The sequence below is a fragment of the Pygocentrus nattereri genome, chromosome 12 (genome assembly GCF_015220715.1).
Source record: "Pygocentrus nattereri isolate fPygNat1 chromosome 12, fPygNat1.pri, whole genome shotgun sequence".
Taxonomy (NCBI): Eukaryota; Metazoa; Chordata; class Actinopteri; order Characiformes; family Serrasalmidae; genus Pygocentrus; species Pygocentrus nattereri.
The window spans coordinates 38,843,161-38,869,669 of NC_051222.1; the positions used below are offsets into that span (position 1 = coordinate 38,843,161).

Below are 26,509 nucleotides of genomic sequence, written 5' to 3' on the forward strand. Positions count from 1 at the left end.
TGTTCACTATGTCAAGTTTTATGACGCCTGGCGAACACAGCCAGAGGATTCTGTTTATAGCTTACACCGGGGTCGGCAACATGCAACGCTTTTACTGCCCTGTTGCTCCACAGCTGAATTAGATTAATACATAATAATAAGATTATACTCCTTTACAGTAAAATAAGCTCAAAAAGCTCAGCTTAAATGGTCTTAAACTCTGGAGTTAATGTAGAACTGCTAATTCACCCTTTAACCCTGAAGATCAGCGCAGATTGCTGGTCACCATAGCAACACAGACAACAGTCTCGCCCAGCTAGTAGCTACGAAACGGCAAAGAGAGAGATTTAAGACGAACGTAATCGATGATTTGGAAATGAATGGACTTATTAGCAAGCAAGCAAAATTGATTAATATAATGCTTTTTTACAACAGGTGTTGTCACAAAGCAGCTTTACAGAACAACCAGTATTACAGAAAGAAAAGAAAAGAAAAGAAAATCCGGGTCCGAGCCCCCATGAGTGTCGCCAGCTGGCGACGGTGGCAAGGAAAAACTCCCTAAAGAGGAATAAACCTTGAGAGGAACCAAGACTCAGAAGGGGAACCCATCCTCCTCTGGTCGACACCGGATAGTAAACATTATTAGTATAATATATTAGTATTATAGTACAAAGTGGGAAAGAAAAGCAGCAATTAACTTGATTAGTTTATGATTATGCAGCAGCATCTGAGGGTGAGGACTGCACAGCGTTGTAAAGCAAGAAGCTCAGTGGCGGTCAAGCCAGTCCAGAAGGCTGGTGAGCAGCGGCACCCAATCAAGGCAGAAGAGGCAACAGCATCAGACGCTCAGGATGGGCAGCTGATCAACTCGGCAGAGAAAGGAGAAGAAAAACACAGAGTCAGTTCTGTAGAGAGTGGCTGACCACAGATTACAGTAAAACAGAGCAGCAGAGACTCCAGCAGGTCCAGACCTGACAGGGAGACTAATCACCAAAGGCTCCACTATACAAGTAAGTTTTTAGCCTAGACTGAAAGACTGAGGCTGTGTCTGAGTCCCGAACATTAACAGGAAGGTTATTCCAGATCTGGGGGGCTTTGTATGAGAAGCTCCGCCCCCTGATGGAGCTTTATTAGTTCTAGATACCAGTAGTGAGCAGCACCTTGTGATCTAAGTACGCGTGATGGTTCATAGTGGGAGAGAAGGTCACTCAGGTACTGAGGGGCGAGTCCGTTTAGAGCTTTATAGGTCAGTAATAGGATTTTATAATCAATGTGAAATTTAACTGGTAACCAGTGCAGGGTTGATAAAACTGGGCTGACCTGGTCAAACTTTCTGGTTCTTGTGAGACTCTGGCTGCAGCGTTCTGGACCAGCTGAACCTTGTTGAGGCTTTTGCTGGGACATCCAGACAGCAGGACATTACAGTGTCCAGCCTTGAAGTAATAAAAGCATGAACTAGTTTTTCTGCGTCCTGTAGAGATACTGCATTTCTTAATGTAGCGATATTGTGGAGATGCAGGACGGCTGTTCTAGTGATATTAGTTATAGGTGTCGAAGGACAGATCACGTACCATTTAAGGCGAAATGGGAAAATTCGAACAAGAACCAGGTGAATAAAAAGCCTCATAAAATGTTGAACATCGACAGATGTTTTACAAGAAGCTATTCTACTTTTGGAAAAGTTTCCTGTTGGAGATGTGAGAAAAAGCAGCTACAGCTGAGCTAAAGCTTAAAGCAGAGCAAAACAAGTCTGCGATTCTGTTTATATTTTTTTGCCTATGTTAGGACATCGGCTCATACTGAGACATATTTACAACCAAGAGGGTAAAATGGACATAAAGGCGGCTCTCAAAGTGGTTTGATTTTTGTTGAAAAGACAAAATGGCTGTTCTTCATATTTTGGTTGTGACAACTGGCTTACACTAGTCACTCGCACTGATACAAGTCCAAATTTAACTCATAATCATAATTATAATTCCTAATCTACAGTGGCCATGTGAAAAATAAGATGTAGAGTATAAAATGCTACTCACTAGTTTAAAAACCCTTTATGGTCCAGTATTGGTATATCTTGAGGGGGGAGGTTGCTTCAACTTTCAACTTCCCAGCCCCACTTGACACTCTGGTCATCTGGTGGGAGTCTACTCGCAGTTCCTCTATGAGTGGGAGATCTTTTAGTGCTGTAGCACTGAGCTGAGGAATTTCCTACTGTAGTCTCGTACCGTAGACTGTACTTTTCTCGACGTGGCTTCTCGAGCATTTCCTCCCTTAAATCTTTGCTGAATACTTTTTAGATCTTTTCACTTTTTAAGTAGTATTGCTATAAAGAGATATTGTCAAAACATTGATGGTCATAATAATATAAAGTAAATAAATCATATCTGCTGGTAATGACCCTTGATGAATGTAAAGGAGGGCTAAACAGATGTGCACCTACAATGTGCACCTATATGGTAAGTGGGCCTGGTTAAATTGACAGGAAATGTAGAGACAAGGTAGGTGTATTTAATAAAGTAGCCAATGAGTGTAAATACCCAATCAGTAATTAATGTAATTTACAAGCCCGGCCTCTTTTTGATATTTTTGTATCCATCCATCCATCCATCCATCCATTTTCTAAGCCGCTTCTCCGTCAGGGTCGCAGGGGTTGCTGGAGCCTATCCCAGCAGTCTTCGGGCGGAAGGCAGGATACACCCTGGACAGGTCGCCAGTCCATCGCAGGGCAAGTACTTCAAAAATACACAATATTAACACTGGCTTTTCTTTTGGGCACTTCTTTCTCTGCACTTTAATGTTGACCTATTCCTGGAGTGGCTGGGCTGCTGCTACACAATTCCTGATTGGGAATTTAACATCATGATGTTGTACAGGATAAAATCAACACTGGAAATTCATACACATATTGATACAAATATAAGACTTGATAATTATAAGATGTAAGACAACTTGAGAACATGAGGAGGGAGACTTAATTTGTGTCTGCATGTGTGTATACATTTGTATGTGTATCTAGATCATGAAGACACCAAAGAAGTTATCGTAGACTCCAGCGCGTATCACTCTACTGTCATTGACCTGCACATACACGCTGTCCCCCTTGTAAAGCAGGAAGACTCCACCCAGGAAGCTGTTCCCCACATCCGCACGGTTCTGCTCATGCCTCTGAGAACCCACACAGCTGTACCTGCAGAGAGAACCAACGCAGAGTCAACACATGATCAAATCAGACCTAACATGAAAAGACAGCACCAACCCAAACCCGACAAATGACCAAAACATGACCAACACAGCACCAACCCTCAACCCGACAAATGACTAAACCATGACCAAGACAGCACCAACCCCCAAACCCGGCAAATGACCAAAACATGACCAACACAGCACCAACCCAAACCCGACAAATGACCAAAACATGACCAAGACAGCATCAACCCAAACCCGACAAATGACCAAAACATGACCAAGACAGCACCAACCCAAACCCGACAAATGACCAAAACATGACCAACACAGCACCAACCCAAACCCGACAAATGACTAAACCATGACCAACACAGCACCAACCCAAACCCGACAAATGACCAAAACATGACCAACACAGCACCAACCCCCAACCCAACAAATGACCAAAACATGACCAACACAGCACCAACCCAAACCCGACAAATGACCAAAACATGACCAAGACAGCACAAACCCCCAACCCGACAAATGACCAAAACATGACGAAGACAGCACCAACCCAAACCCGACAAATGACCAAAACATGACCAACACAGCACCAACCCAAACCCGATTAATGACCAAAACATGACCAACACAGCACCAACCCCCAACCCAACAAATGACCAAAACATGACCAACACAGCACTAACCCAAACCCAAAACAATACATGACCCAACAAGTGTAGAACATGACCAAAACGATGTCGACTTAAACCGAACACATTACAAACACAAGCTTAAAAACATCACCAACCCAAACTCCACACAAAAAAAAGCCCATGATTAACATAGATATCACCATTATCTAGCACATAGAACCCTGAGTGTATATACAAAGTCACAAGTGAAGTTTCTTGAAGATCTCTAAGGGAGTCCCCCAAGGTTCAATTTTAGGCCCTGTATTATTTCCTATTTTAACAAAAAAAAAAAGAAAAGCTTTTTTCCTGTCTTTCGCCTTCATGGAATAACCTGCAGAACAAACTACAGCTTAATGACTTTATCACCCCGAGTGAGGTTGAAGCTTTGATAAAAACTGTATAACTGAAAAGTGCAACTGCTTTTCCTAAGCTGGATTTTGTGTTTTGTATTACGAATCTGTTGTTTTTTGTCTGTTATGAACAAGACCTATTTCAGTCGTCTCATGTAGGTTTTAAAATGCTTGATTTTGTCATTCCTGTAGCACTAACACATAACCAAATCCTGACCAACACATCACCAACACATTACCAATACAGAAGCAAAACATTGCCAACACAAACACATCAGCAAAACATCACCAACACAAATCCAACACATCACTAACACAAATCCAGCACTCATCACCAACACAGATACAACACAGACACAACACAAACCCAGCACAAATTTCACTACAACCTGCAGTGAAATTGTTGTAGTGAAGTGTGTGTTGGGTTCCTCTGCAAGTTGTAGTGAAATTACAAAAGGCAATGAAACATGACTTTCAAATCAGATAAGCATCCAAAGATTAATGTGTTTTTAGAGATTGAGGACAGGATATTTCACAACGTCAGCTTCTAGTACACTGTGTAATTTACACTCAAATTAAGGACTGTCCAACAACAACGCCTCGGACCACTCTTGCTATTGAACAGACTTGACTGGCAATGGGAGAAATCCCCTGATAGAGCATAACCGCAGACACCCACACAAAAGGGTTAACTTCCCTGTTCCCCTATCACTGCCTACATTATGCGTCATTTTGTAAGAAAGAGGTTACTCAAATAACTTGCTTATTGGGCATATTTATGCACACTGGCCTGGTTCTTTACACCCATCATCAACAACCCCAATTCCCAAAAAAGTTGTGATGCTGTGTAAAATGTATTAAAGTGTACATAAAACGAAATGATCAGCAAATCTCATAGACCCATATTTTATAGAACATAGAACACAAATCAGATGTTTAAAGTCAGATATTTTACCATTTCATGAAAAATATGAACTCATTTAGAACTTAAATGGCAGCAATGCATCTCAAAAAAGTTGGGACAGGGCCGTGTCCATTATCGTGTAGCATCCCTTCTTCTTCAACATCAGCAACATAGTTTTTTATTTTGTTTCTATATTTATTTCATATACATATATATACAAAACGCATAGAACTGTGCACAACCCCTCCCCATTCTATTCCGTGTCATTTGTTTACATTGTGTGTTTGCACTGAGATGGAGTTGCTGTTAATCTCATTGTACTGTGTATAGTGACAATAAAGGCATTCTATTCTATTCTATTCTGTAAATGTCTGGACAGTAAGGAGACCAATTGCTGGAGTTTTGGGAGAGGAGAGTTGTCCCTTTCCTGTCTGATGTAGGATTCTAGCTTCTCAGTCCTGGATCTTCTTTGCTGGATTTTTCATTTCATGATGTGCCAAATGTTTTCTGTGAAATGTCTGGACTGCAGGCGGTCAGTTCAGCACCTGGACTCTTCTTCAGTGAAGCCGTGCTGTTGTGATGGATGCAGTTTGTGGTTTATTGTCTTGCTGAAATATGCAAAGCCTTCCCTGAAAAAGACGTTGTCTGGATGGCAGCAGATGTTGTTCTAAAACCTCTATATACTGTTCAGCATTGATGGAGCGTATCCAGATGTGTAAGCTGCTATAGGCACTAATGCAACCCCAGACCATCAGAGATGCAGGCTTTTGAACTGTGCACTGATAACAAGCTGGATGGTCCGTCTACTCTTGAGTCTGCAGGACACGGCATCCATGATTTCCAAAAAGAATTTCAAATTTTGATTCATCTGATCACAGAACAGTTTTCCTTTTCAAACTAGCTCTGGTGGTTGGTTAGTGTAGTGGGTAACACCTCTGCCTTCTACGCTGTAGACTGGGGTTCAATCCCCACCTGGGTAACCACCCTACACTACACCAATAAGAGTCCTTGGGCAAGACTCCTAACACCACCTTCACCTCCCTGTGTAAAATGATCAAGTTGTAAGTCGCTCTGGATAAGAGTGTCAGCCAAATGCCATAAATGTAAATGGCCCAGAGAAGGTGACAGCATTTCTGGATTGTGTTGACATGGGGCTTCTTCTTTGCATGATACAGCTTGAACTTGCATTTGTGGATTGCACGGCAAACTGTGTTCACAGACTATGATCTCTGGAAGTGTTGCTGAGCTCACGCAGCGATTTCCAGTAAAGAATCAGACCTGTTTTTAATGCAGTGCCGCCTGAGTGCAAAAGATCACGAGCATCCAAAGTTACCTGTTGGCCTTGACCCTTGCAGAGACTTGATGGTATTATGTACTATAGATGCTAGGATATCCAAAGTCTTTGCAATTTTATGATGAGGAACATTTTTTTTAAATTGTTCCACAATTTTAGACACAGTTTTTCACCGATTGACGAACCTCTGCCCATATTTGCTTCTGAGAGACTCTGCCTCTCTAAAATGCTCTTTTTACACTCAGCCATGTGAGTTAGTTGAAAATTGCTCCTCCAGCTGTTTTTTTTTATTAGCATCACATACTTTTCCAGCCTTTTGTTGCCCCGTCCCAACTTTTTTGAGATACGTTGCTGCCATCAAGTTCTAAATGAGTTATTGTTTTTCACTTTCAACATCTGATATGTTTTTGTTCTACTGTGAATAAATTATGGGTCTAAGAGATTCACATTTTATTTTTATTTACACTTGTTTACATTTCACAGCTTTCTTGGAATTGGGGTTTGTGTAACATTTGTATAATCATCATCAGTGTTATTATTAGCTTTATTACTATTGTCCATTTTTCTTCTCAGTTTTGCTGTGGCCAGTCCAGCCCATTAGCTAGGATTCCCCCATCACATGATGCTGCTAATCTGGACGGGTGAGGACAAGCATGTGCGTCTTCCAAATAACAAGATGTGATCTCCTAATGGTAGGGTGATTGCTTGCCCATTGAGCATCTTCTTCTTGTATGCATGGTGTGTGTATATGTTTGTGTGTGTCTGGGGCGCACCTGAGGCTCTGCATGAGGTCAGTGGGAGAGTTGTTGTATCGTGGTGAGCGTCGTTTGACCTGGTGTTTGAACAGAGCGCAGGTCTCAGAAAAGTAGACTTTAGAGTAAACATAGTAGAACCCTTGTGTCTGGATGCGCAGGCTGCCCTCGTTATAATCCAATCCACGAACGAATGGATCCAAGCCATCCTTCTGCCATTGCATCACTCCATCCCCACGTACCGGTACATTCAGGCCTACGCAAAGAACCACAACCTAATAAGGAACTGTAGAACAGATTTTATGTATGACAATTTAGATGAAATCAGTGGTATTTATCCAGCATGCGTATGGAAGGCCACATTGCTAGGATAGTTCGGGTGTAGGTTTCGGTTTTGTAATCAGGCAAATGTTAGTGTTTTTTTCTAACCTGCCTAATTTCAATTAGTTGCAACTAAGCTGGGTCAAAACGACTATCGAGAGAATTATCGAGCTGAGAGAAACGATTCTCGTCTGCCAAATTATCGTGATAAACAGTGGCGGCAGAGAATTTTTACCAGAGTTGCAGGGAGTTTTGACAGGGTGGCAGTGTGAATGTGTGAGCAGGGGTGGGGAGGTGTGAAGTTTCTATGTGCGACTGGGTGCAGGGGGTGTCAGAGAGTTTCCCTGATTGCTAATAAAGCGTGGGGTGCAGCGATGTTCTGACGACAGCAAGACAACTCTCCTCTTTAAGGCTCTTCCTCTTCCACAGCGATGTGGAACCCAAAGAGGTGGCAGAAACTGTGGGGTGGCTTCAACGTACGGTGTAGTCCCCGACCACCCGTTTAGAACCGCACACGGCAGTAAATGATATCGTTGTGATCCGTGTTAAGTCATGTTGTCCCACATGTGTGAAACTGGAAGCTTATGTATTGAATGTGAACTGAAATTCATTAAGTTGACTGGAACATGTACCAGAGTGGATTGTCCAACCTCACAACTGTAACTATAAAAGAACAAACTTGTGGTCAGTTGGAATTCTGAACTTGTACAATCCCCAAATACAGATAACGTTGTTTCTGCAGGCCTCCTAGTTGCCTTTCCGCTGGAGGAATCGAAATCAGCTCATCAGATATGTTTTACTAATGTAATCAAAACCATTCAAATTCAAAATCTGACAGAAATTTTAAATGGAAATCATTTTAAATCCTAATTTAATAAAATGTAAAAATGTAGAGGATTTACTTCATTTCTGGCTACTTGGAAAAATAAAAAATAATAAGCACATTTTTCTAATTTACAACTATGTATGTATGCATGTATGTGTGTGTGGCATGAACCCGTCCCACAGACTCCGATGACAACCACGAGAGCCAGCGGGAGGCATAGGAACGACAGCAGGATGAGCCCCCCACTGGGGCGGGGTGATGACAGCAGTCACTAGAGGCTAGAGGCACGAAGGCAAGACATGAGTCCTGAACTCCGCTGCCCAGGCCCTGCCTCCTGTTCTGCAGCCAGGCTGCTGGACTACACCGTACGTTTGACCCTGGTGGCTGAGCTGGGACTGAAAAGGACTGAGAAGTCTTGCTTTGAAGCCCCTGAAAATCGGCCAACTTTGGTTCGGTGAGATTTAGTTCATGTTTGGTGTGAAAATAAAGTTTTAAAATGCAACCATCATCCCTGCCTCCAGCATCCTTCCTGAGCCCGGGGTGGCGCAGGCCATGCTACAGTGTGTATTTATGTATATTTGTGTGTGTTTTAACTCTTACCTTGCAGAAATGCAGCTGGTTTGTCCTCCTGCTCTTTCGTCTCCTTGTTCCAGACTGGAGGGATTTCGTTTGAACTTCCTAAGTGACCAGTGAGTACTCGTCAACTTTACTACCACTTAAACTCTCAAAGCATTTCACAGTTTATGAACCTGTCACACAGAAAGCTACGTGGTGATATAAATGGTGTTGTGAGTGTGGGTCGTAAATACCGTCCTGGCCTGCTTCCGCTCCCTGAAAACAAACAGGTACACATTAGGAAATCACACACAAACACAGATATTTTATTTAAATATACAGGACTGTGTGAAAGTCTGAGGCACCCAAGACACATTTTCAACATCTTTGTGTATTTGTGTAGTTTGTGTTTATTTGCTGAGAAGTTTATATATATAGTGTTTGTTGACCCATCTCCAAGCCTCTCCTCGAGGAAGCCCCAGTATTATATGTAGTTAAAAAGCAGCTCCTGGTTTGACCAATCAGTGCTCAGTAAATTGAGCTCATGATGTAATTGATGATATTAACGAGTCTCTGTGGCGGCTGTGAAGGTGTCCAGGAAAAATAGTTCCTTTTTATTGTTTTTCTGTTTATTTGAATTATGAATACGACTTTATTCTAATGTATATTGGGATAAACTCACTGCTGAGGTCAACTGGTTAAAAATTTGCTTAGCCGCCTAAAACTTTCACGCGGTACTGTGTATAAATATAAATTTAAATATAGAAGTTGGCAGCAACTAGTTTTGTTTACCCAGTTACATGTACTCAAGTACTGTGTTTATGCATGGAGTATTTAATGAATACTTTTACTTCTACTCAAGTATATTAGTAAACAAAGCAATCTACCTTTGTCCTCAGTTCCTTTTTTGTCGTTATCATTTAGCTCCTAATTCTGTTTTTAGGGTTTCATTTCATTCTGCTCTGTTGGTTTGGCTGCTGTCTGGCTTTACTGTTGACCACAACTCGCCACAATTTGCTTCAGACCAAAGCGATCCAACTTATATCCAGCAAGCTTCGGTTCCTCTGCTGATAGATGCTGGATGGACTTAGTTCTACTGCAGTTATATCAGTTACTCAGTACTTAAGTAGCTTTTCCAGCTGCTACCTTTGTACTTAATCTACTCAAGTTGACTCCAGAAAGATACACACTTAAAAAAACATGGTTCTTCAAGGGTTCATTTAGAACCATGAGTTAAATATAGGACCATTTCATGATTAAATGGTTCTTTGCATGATTAAGTGGTTCTTCAGATGGATGGAGAATGTGTTGCTATGGTTCTACATAAAACCTTTTTGAAAATGTTCTTTAAAGACAATGGTTCTATATAGAACCATGGGCACTTCTATATAGAACCTTTAGGAAAACCGTTCTCTATAGCACCAAAAAGGGCTCTTCTGCTACACACCTAAAAGAGATGGTTCTTCAAGGGTTCTTTAAAAAGAATAGTTCTATAAAGAACCGTGAACTCTCAAAGAACCCTTTGCATGAATAAATGATTATTTGCATGGAAGGTTTCTTCAGATTGTTGGAGAATGTTACGCTACGGTTCTGTATAGAACCATTTTCAAAAGGATTCTACATAGCACCAAGAATGGGTCCTCTATTGCTTCAAGCTTGACATCATAATAATAGCAGAGCTCTTTTTGGTGCTACACAGAACCATGTTTAAAAAGGTTCCATACAGAACCACATACAACATGTTCGCCATCAATCTGAAGAAACCTTGCGCCACGCAAAGAACCATTTAAGCATGAAATGGCTCTATGTAGATCTCCTGGTTCTCAATAGAACCATTCCTTTCACTAAAGAACCACTGAACAACCATCTTTTTTTGTCTTTTACTGCTGTCATCAACAAAGTTCTACAAAGTAACAGCACTTGTGTTTGTGTGGTACTCACGGTTCTTTGGGCTGTTCTGCTGGTATCTGAGGAGGCCTGAAAGGAAAAAACAAAACAAAAAGAATGATTGACCTTAAAGCCAAACCACATCTGAGAAGATGCACAGTAAAAGTCAAATGGAGAACTGATGATGCAGCGGTTCACACATTTGCCAAGCCACAGCTCCTCACGCTAAACTGTACTTACATATACCTGACGCTCATGATGACTGTACAGCTTGGCTTTGGTCAGATCGCTGTTAAAGTCCAGTTTAGGGCAGTAAACGAGTGACTGAATGACACCAAACAACATTAACAAAAAATACTAATTAAATACTGATTAGTGGTTTCCCACTTAGGCTAATGCTAATGATTCCTTTTGCTATTTAGAGACAGACAGACAGACAGACAGACAGACAGACAGATAGATAGATAGATAGATAGATAGATAGATAGATAGATAGATAGATAGATATTTAGATAGATAGATAGATAGATAGATAGATAGATAGATAGATACATAGATAGACAGACAGACAGACAGATAGATAGATAGATAGATAGATAGATAGATAGATAGATAGATAGATAGATAGATAGATAGATAGACAGACAGACACAGACAGACAGATAGACAGATAGACAGACAGACAGACAGACAGATAGATAGATAGATAGATAGATAGATAGATAGACAGACAGACAGACACAGACAGACAGACAGACAGATAGACAGACAGACAGACAGACAGACAGATAGATAGATAGACAGACAGACAGATTGTAATGTTTCAGTTGTAAGACATATAATTACCCACAAACTTACAGAAACTATGCAGAAAAATACAAAATAGAAGTAAATCTAGACAGAAGTTAAAGTAGAAGAGAAATAAAATTAAGTATTAAAGTATCTATTTAATTATTCACATGGCGTGTGAGACAGATTGGCTGTATTTACAGACAGCAGGCACTGAGTGCTGTGAGGTCGTCTAACAGCACATATAGAAGTCACTAACTCTGAGTTGCATCAATATTGTAGTGTAAAGTGCACAGTGAAAAGTGTCATCACAGTAATAGTTGTGATGTGTTGCACAGTGTGTATCAATCGAAGAGGAGATACAGTGATGCGGTCCAGCACATTTCAGACAGCAGTGGATCAGTACCGTCTCTGCAGTGAGGAGACTTGTTGTAGAGCCAGTAGGTAAGAAAGATCTCACACGGCCTCTTTAACACAGCACAACTGTAACAGACGCCACTGAATCAGCTTCTCCGTTCATCCAGTGTAGCATTCAGACGGTGTGAATTTGCATTTGTTACCACAAATGTAATTTGGCAAATCTAGCTAATGTGATCGGTGAGACATGCAGTGTCAGAAACCACATCATCAAGTCTACCAGAGATTAATGAACAAGTGTGATGATTTCAGCCAGCAGTTAGCACCAGTTAGTGCTGAGACTCAAGCAGCAAACTTCAGGCCCCGATTATGTCTTGGTTGATCATCTACATTTAGGGTAAAAGGAATGAATCTGTAAATTAGAACTTTGCTTTGGCTTTAACTTCCCCAGATAGTGAGCACATATCGGTCCCCTGGCTTGATTGTCCCCATTGACCACCCCACTTACCACTGCTGGTCCACGCTTGGACCACCCAGATTACTGTCCTGCACACAAGCTCTAAGTAGTTTTGAATCTCTTCCAACAGATTTGAAGTGGACAGAGACTTTTACTTTTTAGAAAATTGTAATAAATAAACCTAATATAAAATTATTTTATAGAAAATGTTGCTGACGCTGTGCTGGATTAAAATTATTAACTAAACTCATTTACAAAGTAAAACTATCTGTAAATTGGACTGTAGGTGGAAAATGAGTGATAAGCGGTGAAAGTGGAATTCTGTCTAATACTCGGCTTAACCAGCAGTGGGCCACCTGGTAAACTCAAAACGCCTGTGGACCACCAGCTTTGCCATCAGCAGGCCAACAATGGCCCACTATCCTCTTGCTATCAGGGGTGTTTTGCACAGACACCCTGAACCTAACAGTTGCCTGGTTCCCATCCAGCTGAGGAATCAAATTCAAGCAAACAGCTAGAATGTTAGGAAGTATTGATGCAAATAAGTTTCCATGAGTGCTGTACGAGACCGTGAAACTCCCGATGTTACATCAGTCAAACGTGCAGCGAGTTTACAGGCCATTCTGTAAATGTTGAGTTTCTCTTTGCAGTTTTGGACATCGGCTATTTTACAGAGGCAGAATGCTCTGGCAATACTGGCAGCAATTTGTTTTGTCTTGGATCAGATTAAGAGACCCTTATTAGTCCCACAACGGGGAAATTCCATCTCTGCATTTAACCCATCAGTGAAGTGAAACACCACATACACACTAGGGGGCAGTGAGCACACTTGCCCGGAGCAGTGGCTAGCCCTATCCGCAGTTGGGGGTTAGGTGTCTTGCTCAAGGACACCTCAGTCATGTGCTGTCAGCGAACCGGCAACCTTCCGGTCACAGGGCCAGTTCCCGTACCTCCAGCCCACGACTGCACGATTGATAAATGAGCATTAGAATTTCTTCATCAGCCCACCGAGACTGCTGCCTTCTGTCCTGTTTCCTACCTACTGGCGGGCAAAGACCAGTGCACTTTTATCTGCATTTACAGTATTTCTCTATTGTAATAAACTTTTATGCAAACTTTGACAGTTCCATTCAGTTTGGATTTGATACATTGTAAATGCTCGGTCTATGTGTAACATTCAACTATATATCCATTAAATGCAAATGAACTTCGAGCTAATTGTGGAAGCATTTATTAAATCTACTCTTAACCCTAAACAAACGACAGAGTTTTGTTTCTCAGTGTGTTAGCACCGACCTCTCTGGTGGACGTGAGGTGAGAATGGGGAAGTCCGTGTAGGAGCTTCACGCAAAGACGTCAGAGAGACCACAAAGAAAGAGAAACTGCTGAGTCCAGTGTATAGTTTTCCCAGCAAACACATGCTCCAACACGATTGCGGGTAAATCTGCTGCAAATAGCCAGATTTCTGAAAAGAGTTCCTGACTGACCTTCTCAGATCTTTGCAAAATTTTAGGTTTACGGCATCATTATTTTCTCAGATGTAAAGGCTTTTAAAAGTGGTCATAAGCTTATATTTCAAAATAACTTTTTTTAAATTTAATTACATTCATCCTTGATGTCTAAATTTTGTGTCATGTGCTCAGTTTTTTTCATTGTACGAATAAGTGTAAAACATTAAAAGTCAATAAACAAAATTTTCAAAATTTGGCTTAAAAAGTGGTTTAAAATGAAGGAAAAAGACGCACATTTTGATAAGCCATATGTTTTGGACCACTGATGCCAGATTCCTGACATTTTCAGAGATTGTTCTTTGGCTTAAAGTATGTTTTTCAGAGTTTTTCAGAGACAAGTATGTGATCGTCCAGAACATAGTCTAATTTCTTTGACTATATTTTGCTTAAAATCCCACTACTATATTTATATTTGGCAGAAAATAACCAACTTCATAATTGGCACACTTACTCAATGCAATGTGCTCTTTAGATTACATCATATTTTATGTCACATTTTGCTACACATTTGTCAGCAAGATGTGATTATGTTCTTTTTGTAACAGCTCATAAATCAAAGACCTTTACTGTTTTCATAATTATATCAAACCAGAAAAAGAGTGCAGTAACATAAGCATTAAATGCCAGATTCCCTGTAAATAAGTGTGGAGATATAGAGGGCTGAATTTCCTCTAAGGCACAGTTATTTCAGAAAGCCTGAAAAAAGGAACAATTCATCAAAATTTCATGCGTTTGGATTTAATTGTTCAACTTTTTTGCACCTTTTTTCTTTGCGTTCTTTGAAAGGTAAAAATTGAGGCCACGGCTACTTTTAACAGCCTCTAAATCTCAGAAACGAATGAAGATCCAAGCCTGAAATTCTACAAACTCTCTACTGGACACAATGACGACATTTCCTGAAAGTATTGCGCAAATCTGAGATGGGCAGTCAGGTGGTCTTCGGTTATTGCACAAGGATTGTGGGGTATTTCCTTGTTCTTCTGTAAGGGTGTGTAAATGAACAGCTGCTGTGCTCCCACTCAGTCCTAACCTCAGACCAACACACATAAAATCGCTATTTACTGCTCACCTACTGCTTATTTCACTATTTGCTAGCAAACAAGGCTATCATACTTCACTTAAACTTCTAAAGTGGGTGATATTTGGTACACTTGTACACATTTGTGCAAAAGATTGGGCACCTTTGGTATCATCGGGCACCATGATATGTGTTGTTGGTTTACTAAGTGAACATAAGTTATAATTCTGCACTGTTTAATGCACAAGAACTGTTTTAGGCCTATGAGAAGGTTTTGGCACGTTTTCTATTATATACCTTTTAATATGTTGAATTCAATATGTTGAACTTGTGCACCTGTTCCATTGTAAGTATGGTGGGGTGAAGTGGCTGCCGCTAGACTGGGGTTCAATCCCCCACCTGGGTAACCACCCTACACTATACCAATAAGAGTCCTTGGGCAAGACTCCTAACACCACCTTGGCCTTCCTGTGTAAACTGATCAACTGTAAGTCGCTCTGGATAAGAGCGTCAGCCAAATGCTGTAAATGTAAATGTATTGTGGCTACGGACCAGGACCAGAGATCTGATCAACAACACTTCACAGCTATGTGGCTGCCTGGGCTGACTACTTGTATAGCTGCACTGCGGTGGTGGGGCTGCCTGGACAGGTAGTGTTTGGCTATGCAAGCGGTGCTACAAAGCTTCTTGGGCCATCTGCCAAAGTGACGCTACACCACAGCTACATGGTTGCCTGGGCCGGCCAATCGGGTGACGCTGCACTGCAGCTATGAGTCTGATAAGTCTAGAGGTGTTTGGCTGCAGGACAATGCTGCCCCTTCATGGCTAAGGACATTTTCAGCCTCCAAGGCTTCCCAGGCCGGCCTCCTGTGTGATGCACCGTAGTTGTGGACCAAGCCTTTCTCCCATGGCTATGGACTCTTTTCGGGACTCTATACCGTGGTCATTGTAATCCCCCCTCACTAGCTGTGGGGTTGTGTGTGTTTCTGTGTTGTTTTATTTATTGTTGTTCATGTGTTTTGCCATTTTCTGATCGCTCTGTAAAGCATCTCTGGATTTGAGAAAGGTGCAAAATAAATTGAACGTCTTCTTAGTAAATTCAGCAAATGAACACAAACTGTGGGCAAAATTATTTTAGAAAAATGTCATATTTAAGTGTGTTCCCTGTAGAGGAGAGCACTTATTTTTCTCTTAGAAAACATGTAAATTGACAATTCAGTTACACTTTTTGCACATGATCTTCGGTACACCTGCCCTGGACCTACTATCATTGTTCACCTTATCAACTCTTATGGACAGAACGTCCAGGGAAGTTAGAAGATTCTGTTTACAGTCTAAACGAATCCCTCACACTGATACAGCCGTTAATCAACTTTATCATTTTGTTGCACTGACAGCCAAAACCATAACATGCTAGCCATTACACACTAAACATCACTGCGTAGCATGGGACTGTATGTATGCGCCAGATTTCTAATCAAAGCGTGAAGCCAGTTTCCTTGCAAAGACACTGAGACAGTAAACAGGCTAACCTGACCACAAACCCATTGAAATCAGTTTAGATTAATCTCAGCCTACTTAAAATCTCAAGGGAACTTTAGGCCAATGTTCCAGGCTGACATAACAGGTTGGTAACCCCTGCTGTACTGGAGAACCCTCAGCATGCATAAATAAAAACACACAGACACAGACAGAGCGGTATGCAAAAGTTTGAACACACTTGGTCCAGATTTTTGTTGACTTTGTCAGTAAAAGTAAGTTAACATGTCCTCTATTGAGAAGATGCAGTTAAATATGGAGAAGAAGTACAAGCACATTTTGCGAGTACTGACACATGAGCGTTAAATATCAAACTTTGAGAGACGAGATTCACATAAGTGTGGAGATAAAGAGGGCTAAACGTACTCTATTGCGCAGTTATTTCAGAAAGCCTGAAAAAAAAGGAATAATTAATCCAAGTTTCTTCCACCTGGCCATAGCATTCTTCGGGAGGTAAAAACGAAGGTCATGCCTACTGTTGAAGCCAATTTTGTTGTATTTATTTGCTTAGTTTGACATTCAGGGGAAAAAGATAAGAAAATATGAAACACAAAGGGCGCCTTAACTTTTGCACAGGCAACGTTTTATGTTATTTATTTCCCCATTTATGTCAATTTCAGCAACTAAACAGTGATTGTGCATTAAAATGCGTAGAAATGTGATAGAAGTATAGGGGTTTTTTCACAAAACATGTAACCAACGAGCCCAAACCTTTTGCAGGCAGCTGTATATGAATGCATATTTATAAATATTGTTTTCATTGTTCTAATCATGTCAAATCATTACACACTATTTTTTAATCATTATATTTGTTAGGTCTCACATTGACTCCACACACTCTCATGGGGTGAGCCTAAACATAATCAGTCACAGTTGCGGCTATCAGGCATAAATGCACAGGTATATGTAATAACCATATCCCGGTGTTTGCAAACATCAGTGTTCAGATAATGCGTCTGCAATAGATGGCATAATTAAGAAGACGTGTATTCTCCATGATGCATTTCATATCTCCATGAAGCACTTTAGCTCTTATTCTTTAGAGTTTCGATAAAAAAGGAGCAAACTACTCCGCTCAACCAGCTTCAGCGCGTGAAATCAAGCGCCGGCCTACCAGCACCTCAATTACATGAAGAACACCATAATTCAGGGTTGGGTCAGTTGGGAGCCAACACATCAGTAGCATAAAACAAAGCACAGTGTAATATGTCTTTAAATGCATGCAGTATTTTGGTCTACTCACTTTGGTCCTAGGTCAGTGCCCCTCTTTTCACTGGGGTGGAACCCTCAAGGCTCCATCTCAGTGCCTTTAGTCGAGAACATAACTGAACCATAACCCACTGAAATGATCTGTTCTAAGCTGGACTGACTCCACACACCCCGCCTCGCCTCCAGGCTTTTACTCTACTGCTCTGTTTTAAAACATTCGGTTATGAAAAGGAACAAATACCAACTTTTCACCTGGAGAACCTGATTTAAGCTCCACAATCAGACCTTAGAACCACTGTAGAACCTTTGAGGGAACATCTACATTGTTTGTACCTTGATGTACAGTGTACTGGAATGCAATGTGTACAAATTATTAGTATTACTGTTTTCTTATTATTGCTGTTATAGATGATATTGATACAATTTTTGGCTATTTAACCGCGTATCAGGCTTTTTTCAGGTTGTTATGCTCAAATTTACACACTCCACCAGACACAAGCGTGATTGTACAGATACGCCGGAGAGGAAACTGATAAATAAGATTCGATTTGACTGAATAAAGACAAGCATTACGTTTCTGCATTGTGATAGCACGAAAATCACAAACGAAGTCTTAAATGGTCTCGTATGGTGGTGCACCAGAGCAACCGTAAGCATATATACACATTCCTGATGTGAATGTGCGGTTGTGAAAAAGTTTTTTCATGTTAAACTCAGCAAAGAAATTCCCCAAAAGTAGCCAAATGTGATACGGAAGCCGGTCTCGTGTCGGTGTGTTGACTTATTTTAACTTAGAAAACCCACAAAATGGGTCATTTGCGTTTATAAACCCACATCTCTTCTGATTCCTACTATTAAAATCACATAAACGTGTGCACTCTTGCTATTTGCGTTAAACCTGTGATATTACTGAGGTTTGAGGTCTTTCTCGGCTGGCAAAATTTCATAACAGAAACCGCGGGGGTCTTCCCCTGTTGACATCTGAACGCCGACAGACTCTTTTAATCTCCTTCGACAGGCGGTACGACCCTCCACTTCATAAATACACACATCACACAGCTACATAGGGGGCTACAGAGCAAGGGGCTACACTGTGAAAGAGAGAAAATCTCTGACTCAATGTGAAGAAACGTCTCGGCACCGGAGGGAAGCTGGAGTGTAATTAACAGTAAAGGTGTCATTTAGAGAACTGAGAGCTGAGGTACTGTGATGAGTCTTCTGGTAAACTCATAAATCCTGATATTACACACCACTCAGCTCTGGTCTAATTAAGAGCCTACAGGAGCACGCATGCACAAAGATGATGAAGACCCGGGTTAATACTGTAGTATTTCACTGCTGTCGGAACAAAACCTCGTTTCTCTATTTTTGGAGTTTTTCAGTTTTTGACACAATTTGAAAACACCTGTTGCCCTTTAACTGTTATGTAAATTTCATGATGAATGGACAAAGAGAAGTGGCCCAAAATGCCTTGAAAAAAAGTCTGGTTCCATTGACTTGCATTAACAGTAAAGTAGGTTTTTTCCTTCTCCTGTAAAGTCGCCGTTTTGGAGGTAAAGTCGAAATCAGCTTACATTAAAGGTTAAGAACCTTTTAGCTTCTCTTGTAAAGTTACGTCCTTAAAAATGATGGTTTTCAAGGGAGTTTTAGCAAAGAAAATGGTTCCATATAAAACCAAAAAGAGTTCTTCTGATGTCAGGCTTGTTACAACAGAACCCAATATAGTGATATGTAGAACCCTTTTCAAAAAGCTTCTACATAGAGCCGTCTACAGCACATTCTCCATCAATCTAAAGAACCTTTTCATAAAGCAAAGTACAATTTAATCATGAAATGTATTCTTTGACTCGTGGTTCTATATAGAATCATTTTTTTTAATACTAAAGAACCCTTGGAGAACCGTCTTTTTTATGTGTACACCATTTTTGTTTTGGTTTGTTTTGTTCATTATTTTTTGGACAGTGATGGTGAACATACACTTAAAAAGGTGGTTCTTCAAAGGCACTAGAGCCATGAGTGCTTTATAGAACCATTGGCATGCTTAAGTGTTCTTTGCATGGTGCACTGGTTCGTATGGAGATTGTGTTGTATATGGTTCCCCACATGAAACCCATCTGAAGAAGGTCCTTTATAGCACCAAAGGGGTTCTTCTATGGTTAAAAGCTTGATGTTGTAAAAATAGCAGAACCATTTATGGTGCTATATAGAACCATATACAACACATTCTCCATCATTTTGAAGAAAAAAATTCAACATGCAAAGAACAAGCTAAGCATAAAATGGTTCTATGTAGCAGTCAATGTTCTTAATAGCACTACCAATTAGTGATACCATTGTGTTTACTAAAGAACCCTTGAAGAACCATCCTTTTGAAGTGTGTGTATATAGAGTCCTCTGCTAAAGTCAGAAACTGACCTTCATTTATTTCATTTCCAGTCAAAATGGACATTAAGTACAAGTATTCAGTGTGTCCTTTCCATCTTTACCAACCATTCTGGATGAGCTGCAGCTGTTTAGTGGTCATTTTTTGGGAAGTCCAGTTAAGAGAACATACAGTAATCCACTCTGCTGGACATAAAAGCATGGAGGAGCTTGTCTAGATCTTTTTGGGATACAACACTCTTGATCTTGGTTATATACAAAGCCTTTTAAAACTGGAGATCAAAACGATTACAGAGAAAATGTGTCTCCTAACAACCACCTGGAAAACCCCATCAGATAAACAGCACTTACAGCTTTCCTCTTTGAGAGAGAGGAGGAAAAAGCAGGCACACCACCAACGCTCAGTCTGAGAAGCTGGTTGATGATTTCCTGAAGTCATCAAACCCATTCAGTGGTGCTGAGGTCTGGACTCTGGAGCGGTCAGTCCATCGTCCAGCTTCTCTGTTTGGTGTGTCCGTCTCCTTTTCTCAGTGACGTTCTTCTTGATCAGCTACACGTCCTTTCAGACCCACAGTGCTGAGTGGTCTTCTCACAGTGGAAGGATGGACAGAAACACCTGTGGATGTTTTCAGATCTGAAGCAGCTTGATGTTCTCCTCTCTCTCAGAGATCAAAGTTTTCATCTGTTTATCTGATGGGGGCAGGTTTGGGGTCGACCAGCTCTTCCAGGTGGTTGTTAGGAGCCTCATTTTCTCTGGAGCTTTGGTTCAGTTTTTGAACTCCAGTTTTGGAAATTCATGTTTTCAAAAACCTGACATCATCTTAAAATATAGCCAGATATCATGGCTCATCCCTGCTTTCATCTCCAGCAGGGTAGACTACTGTAATGTTTGCTTAACCAGACCTTCCAAAAGAACCATTAAACAGCTACAGCTCAGCATTAACCAGGACCAGGAGAGCAGAGCTCATTACTGCAGCTCTGAGATCTTTACACTGGCTTCTAGTTAGTCACAGAATAGAGTACAGATAGAAAGTGCTGCTACTAAAGGCCCAGAGTTCATCTCTGATATGTTTCCAGAACATAAACCTGGGTTTCTTTTCGACTCATGGACTCAGGACAGCTGGTCAAACCCAAAGTCCAGAGTAAACATGGTGAAGCAGCATTTAGCTGTTAACTCACATTAGTTTTACTGCACTTTACCCATAATAAGCTCATTTTAATCCTGCGTAGGTCCTTTGTTTTAAACCCATTTCATGTTTTCATTCCACTTTATGTACTTTGTGATTTGTTTCAATAGTTTTTTCATTTCTATCTTTTATTTTTTATCTTTATTTTTTCTTTTGATGCTCCTTTTGCTTTTGCTCATGTAAAGCCCACGGACTTGCCTTTGTGTATGAAATGTGCTGCATGAATTAACCTGCCTTTTCATTTATTTCCCTTTGACTTTCTCCTTCCTTATGCAAGTGGATTATCATATATGCATTATATTCCCACCAATATCCCCTCAAAAGTGCCTAAAACTATTCTTCCTGGAAATGGAATAAAGGAAGGGGGTCTCAAACTTATGCACAGGATTATATATACTTCTCCAAAATGACAACTTTACAGGAGAAAGAAAAAAATTACTTAATGGAAATCAGTGGAAACAGAGTCCATTTCCAGTTTCCAGTTTGAGCCGTTTGGTTTGGTCCATTCGTCGTGAAATCAACACACTAAGTAAAGGGAAGCAGTCAAAAACTGAAAAACCTGAGATTTGAGATATGAGGGCTTCATATATATATATATATATATATACACACATATGAACGTCCAAACATAACAGTGCACAATAACACAACTGACCTGTGCTGCAGACGGCTGGTACAGCTGGTAGATGAAAATGGCCTCTATGGTGACCCCCAGCAGAGCGAGGCCCACCAGCAGGTAGAGCAAATATGGCTTGTTTTTGTTTGATGCATGTCTGACCCCACTGGGCTGCAGGGTCACAGGAGCCTGACTGTCCACCACAAACACTTGCGGGCAGCCAGCTGGACCCGCCTCCATCGTGTACTCGTTTATTACTACTCACAGTCCCTCCGTCGCCTTTGTAAGATTCTGGGGTCAATCAGCTCGCGTCCAGAAATTAGATGAAGAAAACCTTTGGAGATCTGTCCATCCGTCAAGCAACAGTGAGTCAGTGATAGAAAAAAAAACCCCAAACAAATGACGGAAGTAAACAAACAGCAGAAAAAGCTGAAAAATCAGGCGATGAAAAACGACTCGGCAGCTTCATCCATTGATAAAACTACAATGTTCAAACTCGGGAAAGTCTGTAAGTCTCCCCCAGAGAGCCTTGAGTCCTCAGCCCAGGCAAAATGAGCAGCAGTCAGTGCACTAACAGGTGAAAATCAGCACCGCTGTCCGTCCCGAAGACTGAAGACTGGTCTCAGATTCAAGGTAGAGGTTCCTCAGATGCTCTGTATGTCTGTGAACGAGAGCCAGTAGGTCAAAGAGGGAGAAGATTCACAGAGAAGAGAACGAAACAATGATCACAGGTTTAAATGAATGAGGTGAGAGGTGTTTCATGATTCAGCAGACTCTCAAATCTTCAAAATCTTTGAAAAAAAACAGGTATAACAACGAAAAGGTGGTGCACTAACAGCTGGACAGATGTACCTCTTCACTTTATGGGATTAGAAGTTGGTCTTGGTCTCAAATCAGATGAAGCAAGTCAGCTTTCAAGCTTCACTGAACTGAAAAGGTGAGTGGGTGCGCGAGTGAGAAGCGAGTGAGTAAAAAAGTGTGAGGAAGATCTTTCAGAAGTGAATGAATGAGGCATATCATGAGTCAGCAGCTGCTTCTCAAAAAAAAAAAAAATTCATCTTCAAAACCCAACTGGCCTTACTGACCAGCCCCCAGTGACTTAGTGCTAGAGAAAGTGTTTGGTGTGATGATCATTCCGTCATTAAAGAATGACCTCTGTGCTGAGATACTGCTGGGAAACCCAGCCCAGTTCAGCTCTGGCTTAATACTTAGCAAAACTGACCAGTTTAGCAACTGCCTAACACTTGCTTAATGAAACTGACCACTTTAGATATTGCTTCACAATTAGCCAAACTGACCAAGTAACTGATTTATATTAAGCAAAACTGACCAGTTTAAATCCTGTTCTACTAACAAAAACTGAAAAATGTAAATTGCTTTATAGCTACAAAAATTGAACAATTAGCAACAGCATTACACTTAGTAAACTGACCAATTTAAATGATGCTATACACTGACAAAACTGACCAATTTAGCAAATGCTCAACAATTAGGGAACTAACGAGTTTGGTTCATGCTTTCCACATAACAAAACTGAGTAATTTGGCTTCATACATACAAAAATTGGAAAAATGTTCATTTCACACTGAGCAAAACTGACCTATTTAAACTGCTTTACACTGAGCAAAACTGACCTATTAAAACTGCTTTACACTGAGCTAAACTGACCTATTTAAACTGCTTTACACTGAGCAAAACTGACCTATTTAAACTGCTTTACACTGAGCAAAACTGACCAATTAAAACTGCTTTACACTGAGCTACTGACCTATTTAAACTGCTTTACACTGAGCAAAACTGACCTATTAAAACTGCTTTACACTGAGCAAAACTGACCTATTTAAACTGCTTTACACTGAGCAAAACTGACCAATTAAAACTGCTTTACACTGAGCAAAACTGACCAATTAAAACTGCTTTACACTGAGCAAAACTGACCTATTTAAACTGCTTTACACTGAGCAAAACTGACCTATTAAAACTGCTTTACACTGAGCAAAACTGGCCTATTTAAACTGCTTTACACTGACCTAAACTGACCTATTTAAACTGCTTTACACTGAGCAAAACTGACCTATTTAAACTGATTTACACTGAGCAAAACTGACCTATTTAAACTGCTTTACACTGAGCAAAACTGACCTATTAAAACTGATTTACACTGAGCTACTGACCTATTTAAACTGCTTTACACTGAGCAAAACTGACCTATTAAAACTGCTTTACACTGACCAAAACTGACCTATTAAAACTGCTTTACACTGAGCAAAACTGACCAATTTAAACTGCTTTACACTGAGCAAAACTGACCAATTTAAACTGCTTTACACTGAGCAAAACTGACCTATTTAAACTGCTTTACACTGAGCAAAACTGACCTATTTAAACTGCTTTACACTGAGCAAAACTGACCTATTAAAGCTGCTTTACACTGAGCAAAACTGACCTATTAAAACTGCTTTACACTGAGCTAAACTGACCTATTTAAACTGCTTTACACTGAGCAAAACTGACCTATTAAAACTGCTTTACACTGACCAAAACTGACCTATTAAAACTGCTTTACACTGAGCAAAACTGACCAATTTAAACTGCTTTACACTGAGCAAAACTGACCTATTTAAACTGCTTTACACTGAGCAAAACTGACCTATTTAAACTGCTTTACACTGAGCAAAACTGACCTATTAAAACTGCTTTACACTGAGCAAAACTGACCTATTAAAACTGCTTTACACTGAGCAAAACTGACCTATTAAAACTACTTTACACTGAGCAAAACTGACCAATTAAAACTGCTTTACACTGAACAAAACTGACCTATTTAAACTGCTTTACACTGAGCTAAACTGACCAATTAAAACTGATTTACACTGAGCAAAACTGACCTATTAAAACTGATTTACACTGAGCAAAACTGACCAATTAAAACTGCTTACATAAACAAAACGGACACATTCAGACTTACCAACTCTGACTAGTTGAACTCTATTACGGACCAAAACACTGAGACCACACCGGCATCTTGAGCCACGCAGTTATGAACGTCCTTCTCTCTCTTTCTCTCTCTCACACACACACACACACACACACACACACACACACACACACACACACACACACACACACACACCCACACACACCCTTGCTGACATTTCCTCATTGTGTGTCACTGTATGTGTTTGTGATGTCAGGGGACTATTGCAGCCAGACACGCCCTCCTCCAACATTTCACTACAGTTATCTTCACCCAAAACTTCCCTTTTTCAGTTTCTCTCATTTACTGAATGCCTTTCGCTCTCGTTCTCTCTCTCTCTCTCTCTCTCTCTCTCTCTCTCTCTCTCTCTTCACCGAGGCCTGCTCAGTGATCTTATCTGAGTGACCAAGTTGTGAAAAGAACAGAAACTATTTCTTTCATAAACAGCATCAGAAACATTCCTCCACTGAGAAACCAGAACTATCCTGAAAAAGAACAGAGTGTAAATTTACGACAAGAAACAGCACCCCTGACCGGTCACTTCATTACGACCACCTCCTCGTTTCTACGCTCACTGTCCACTTTATCAGCTCCACTTACTGTATAGCTGCACTCTGTAGTTCTACAGTTACAGACTGTAGTCCATCTGTTTCTCTGATACTCTGTTACCCTGTTCTTCAGTGGGCAGGACCCCCATGGACCCTCACAGAACAGGTACTATTTGGATGGTGGGTCATTCTCAGCACTGCAGTGACACTGACGTGATGGTGGTGTGTTAGTGTGTGTTGCGCTGGTATGAGTGGATCAGACACAGCAGTGCTGCTGGAGTTTTTAAACACTGTGTCCACTCACTGTCCACTCTATTAGACACTCCTACCTTGACAGGCCACCTTGTAGATGTAAAGTCAGAGACGACAGCTCATCTGCTGCTGCACAGTTTGTGTTGGTCATCCTCTAGTCCTTCATCAGTGGTCACAGGATGCTGCCCACAGGACGCCGCCCACAGGACGCTGCTGGCTGGATATTTTTGGTTGGTGGACTATTCTCAGTCCAGCAGCAACACTTGTTTAAGAACCCCAGCAGCACTGCTGTGTCTGATCCACTCAGACCAGCACAACACTAACACGCCACCACAGGTGGTCATGATGTTATGCCTGATCAGTTTATAACACACTCACTGGCCACTTCATAACTTAAGTCTTCATTGCTGATGTACTCCTGATAACTGAAAAAGCCAAAAACCAAGTCAAGTGCTTCACTCACTACAGCAAAACCTTCTGTTGTGATGTCCATGTAACAAATGGAATGTTCCCATGAAAATGGGAAGCATCTCATTGATCTAATGAGGAACCTCCACACTGATCAACAACCCAAAAGACAGGCTCCACATTGGCAAAGGAGTCAGACAAGGTTGCCCCATATCCCCATATTTATCTAGCCTGTATGCTGAACCCTTAGGGGTGGAGGAAGGTCATCCAGGCTCCAAGAATTATGGAAGAAACATCAACATCCATCGATATGCATATGACATGGCCCCTGTAAGGGAAGCTAAAGACCAGAGCGAAAAGAAGGGACTTCAGCTCGATGCGAAGATATCAAAGGAGAAGAGACAGCAGAAGAGACCACACACTTCACCACTGATGGTTTAGACATAACAGTGGTGAACAGCTTTTGCATACTTGAATCATTTATTAACAATAGAAGATGTTTGACCCAGATTAGCACTCAGGACTTGG

At 40.9% G+C, this 26,509-nt stretch overlaps 1 protein-coding gene and 1 long non-coding RNA gene across 2 annotated transcripts; one reads left to right on the plus strand and one right to left on the minus strand.

The window, feature by feature from the left end:
* Positions 1–1,352: 1,352 nt before the first annotated feature.
* Positions 1,353–24,859, minus strand: LOC108411615 (tumor necrosis factor ligand superfamily member 14). Its single transcript, XM_017683269.2, has 7 exons — positions 24,765–24,859; positions 21,836–22,457; positions 10,786–10,821; positions 9,099–9,120; positions 8,890–8,967; positions 7,164–7,398; positions 1,353–3,163 (listed from the first exon to the last, which is right to left on the minus strand). Exons 2-7 carry the CDS (start codon positions 22,034–22,036, stop codon positions 2,989–2,991), a joined length of 747 nt encoding a protein of 248 aa, XP_017538758.1. The 5' UTR covers positions 22,037–22,457; positions 24,765–24,859; the 3' UTR covers positions 1,353–2,988.
* LOC119264577 lies at positions 7,391–15,974 on the plus strand. The gene is made up of 4 exons (XR_005131136.1): positions 7,391–8,743; positions 8,897–8,978; positions 11,859–11,964; positions 13,616–15,974. It is a non-coding gene; the product is annotated as an uncharacterized LOC119264577 (long non-coding RNA).
* Positions 24,860–26,509: the final 1,650 nt, after the last annotated feature.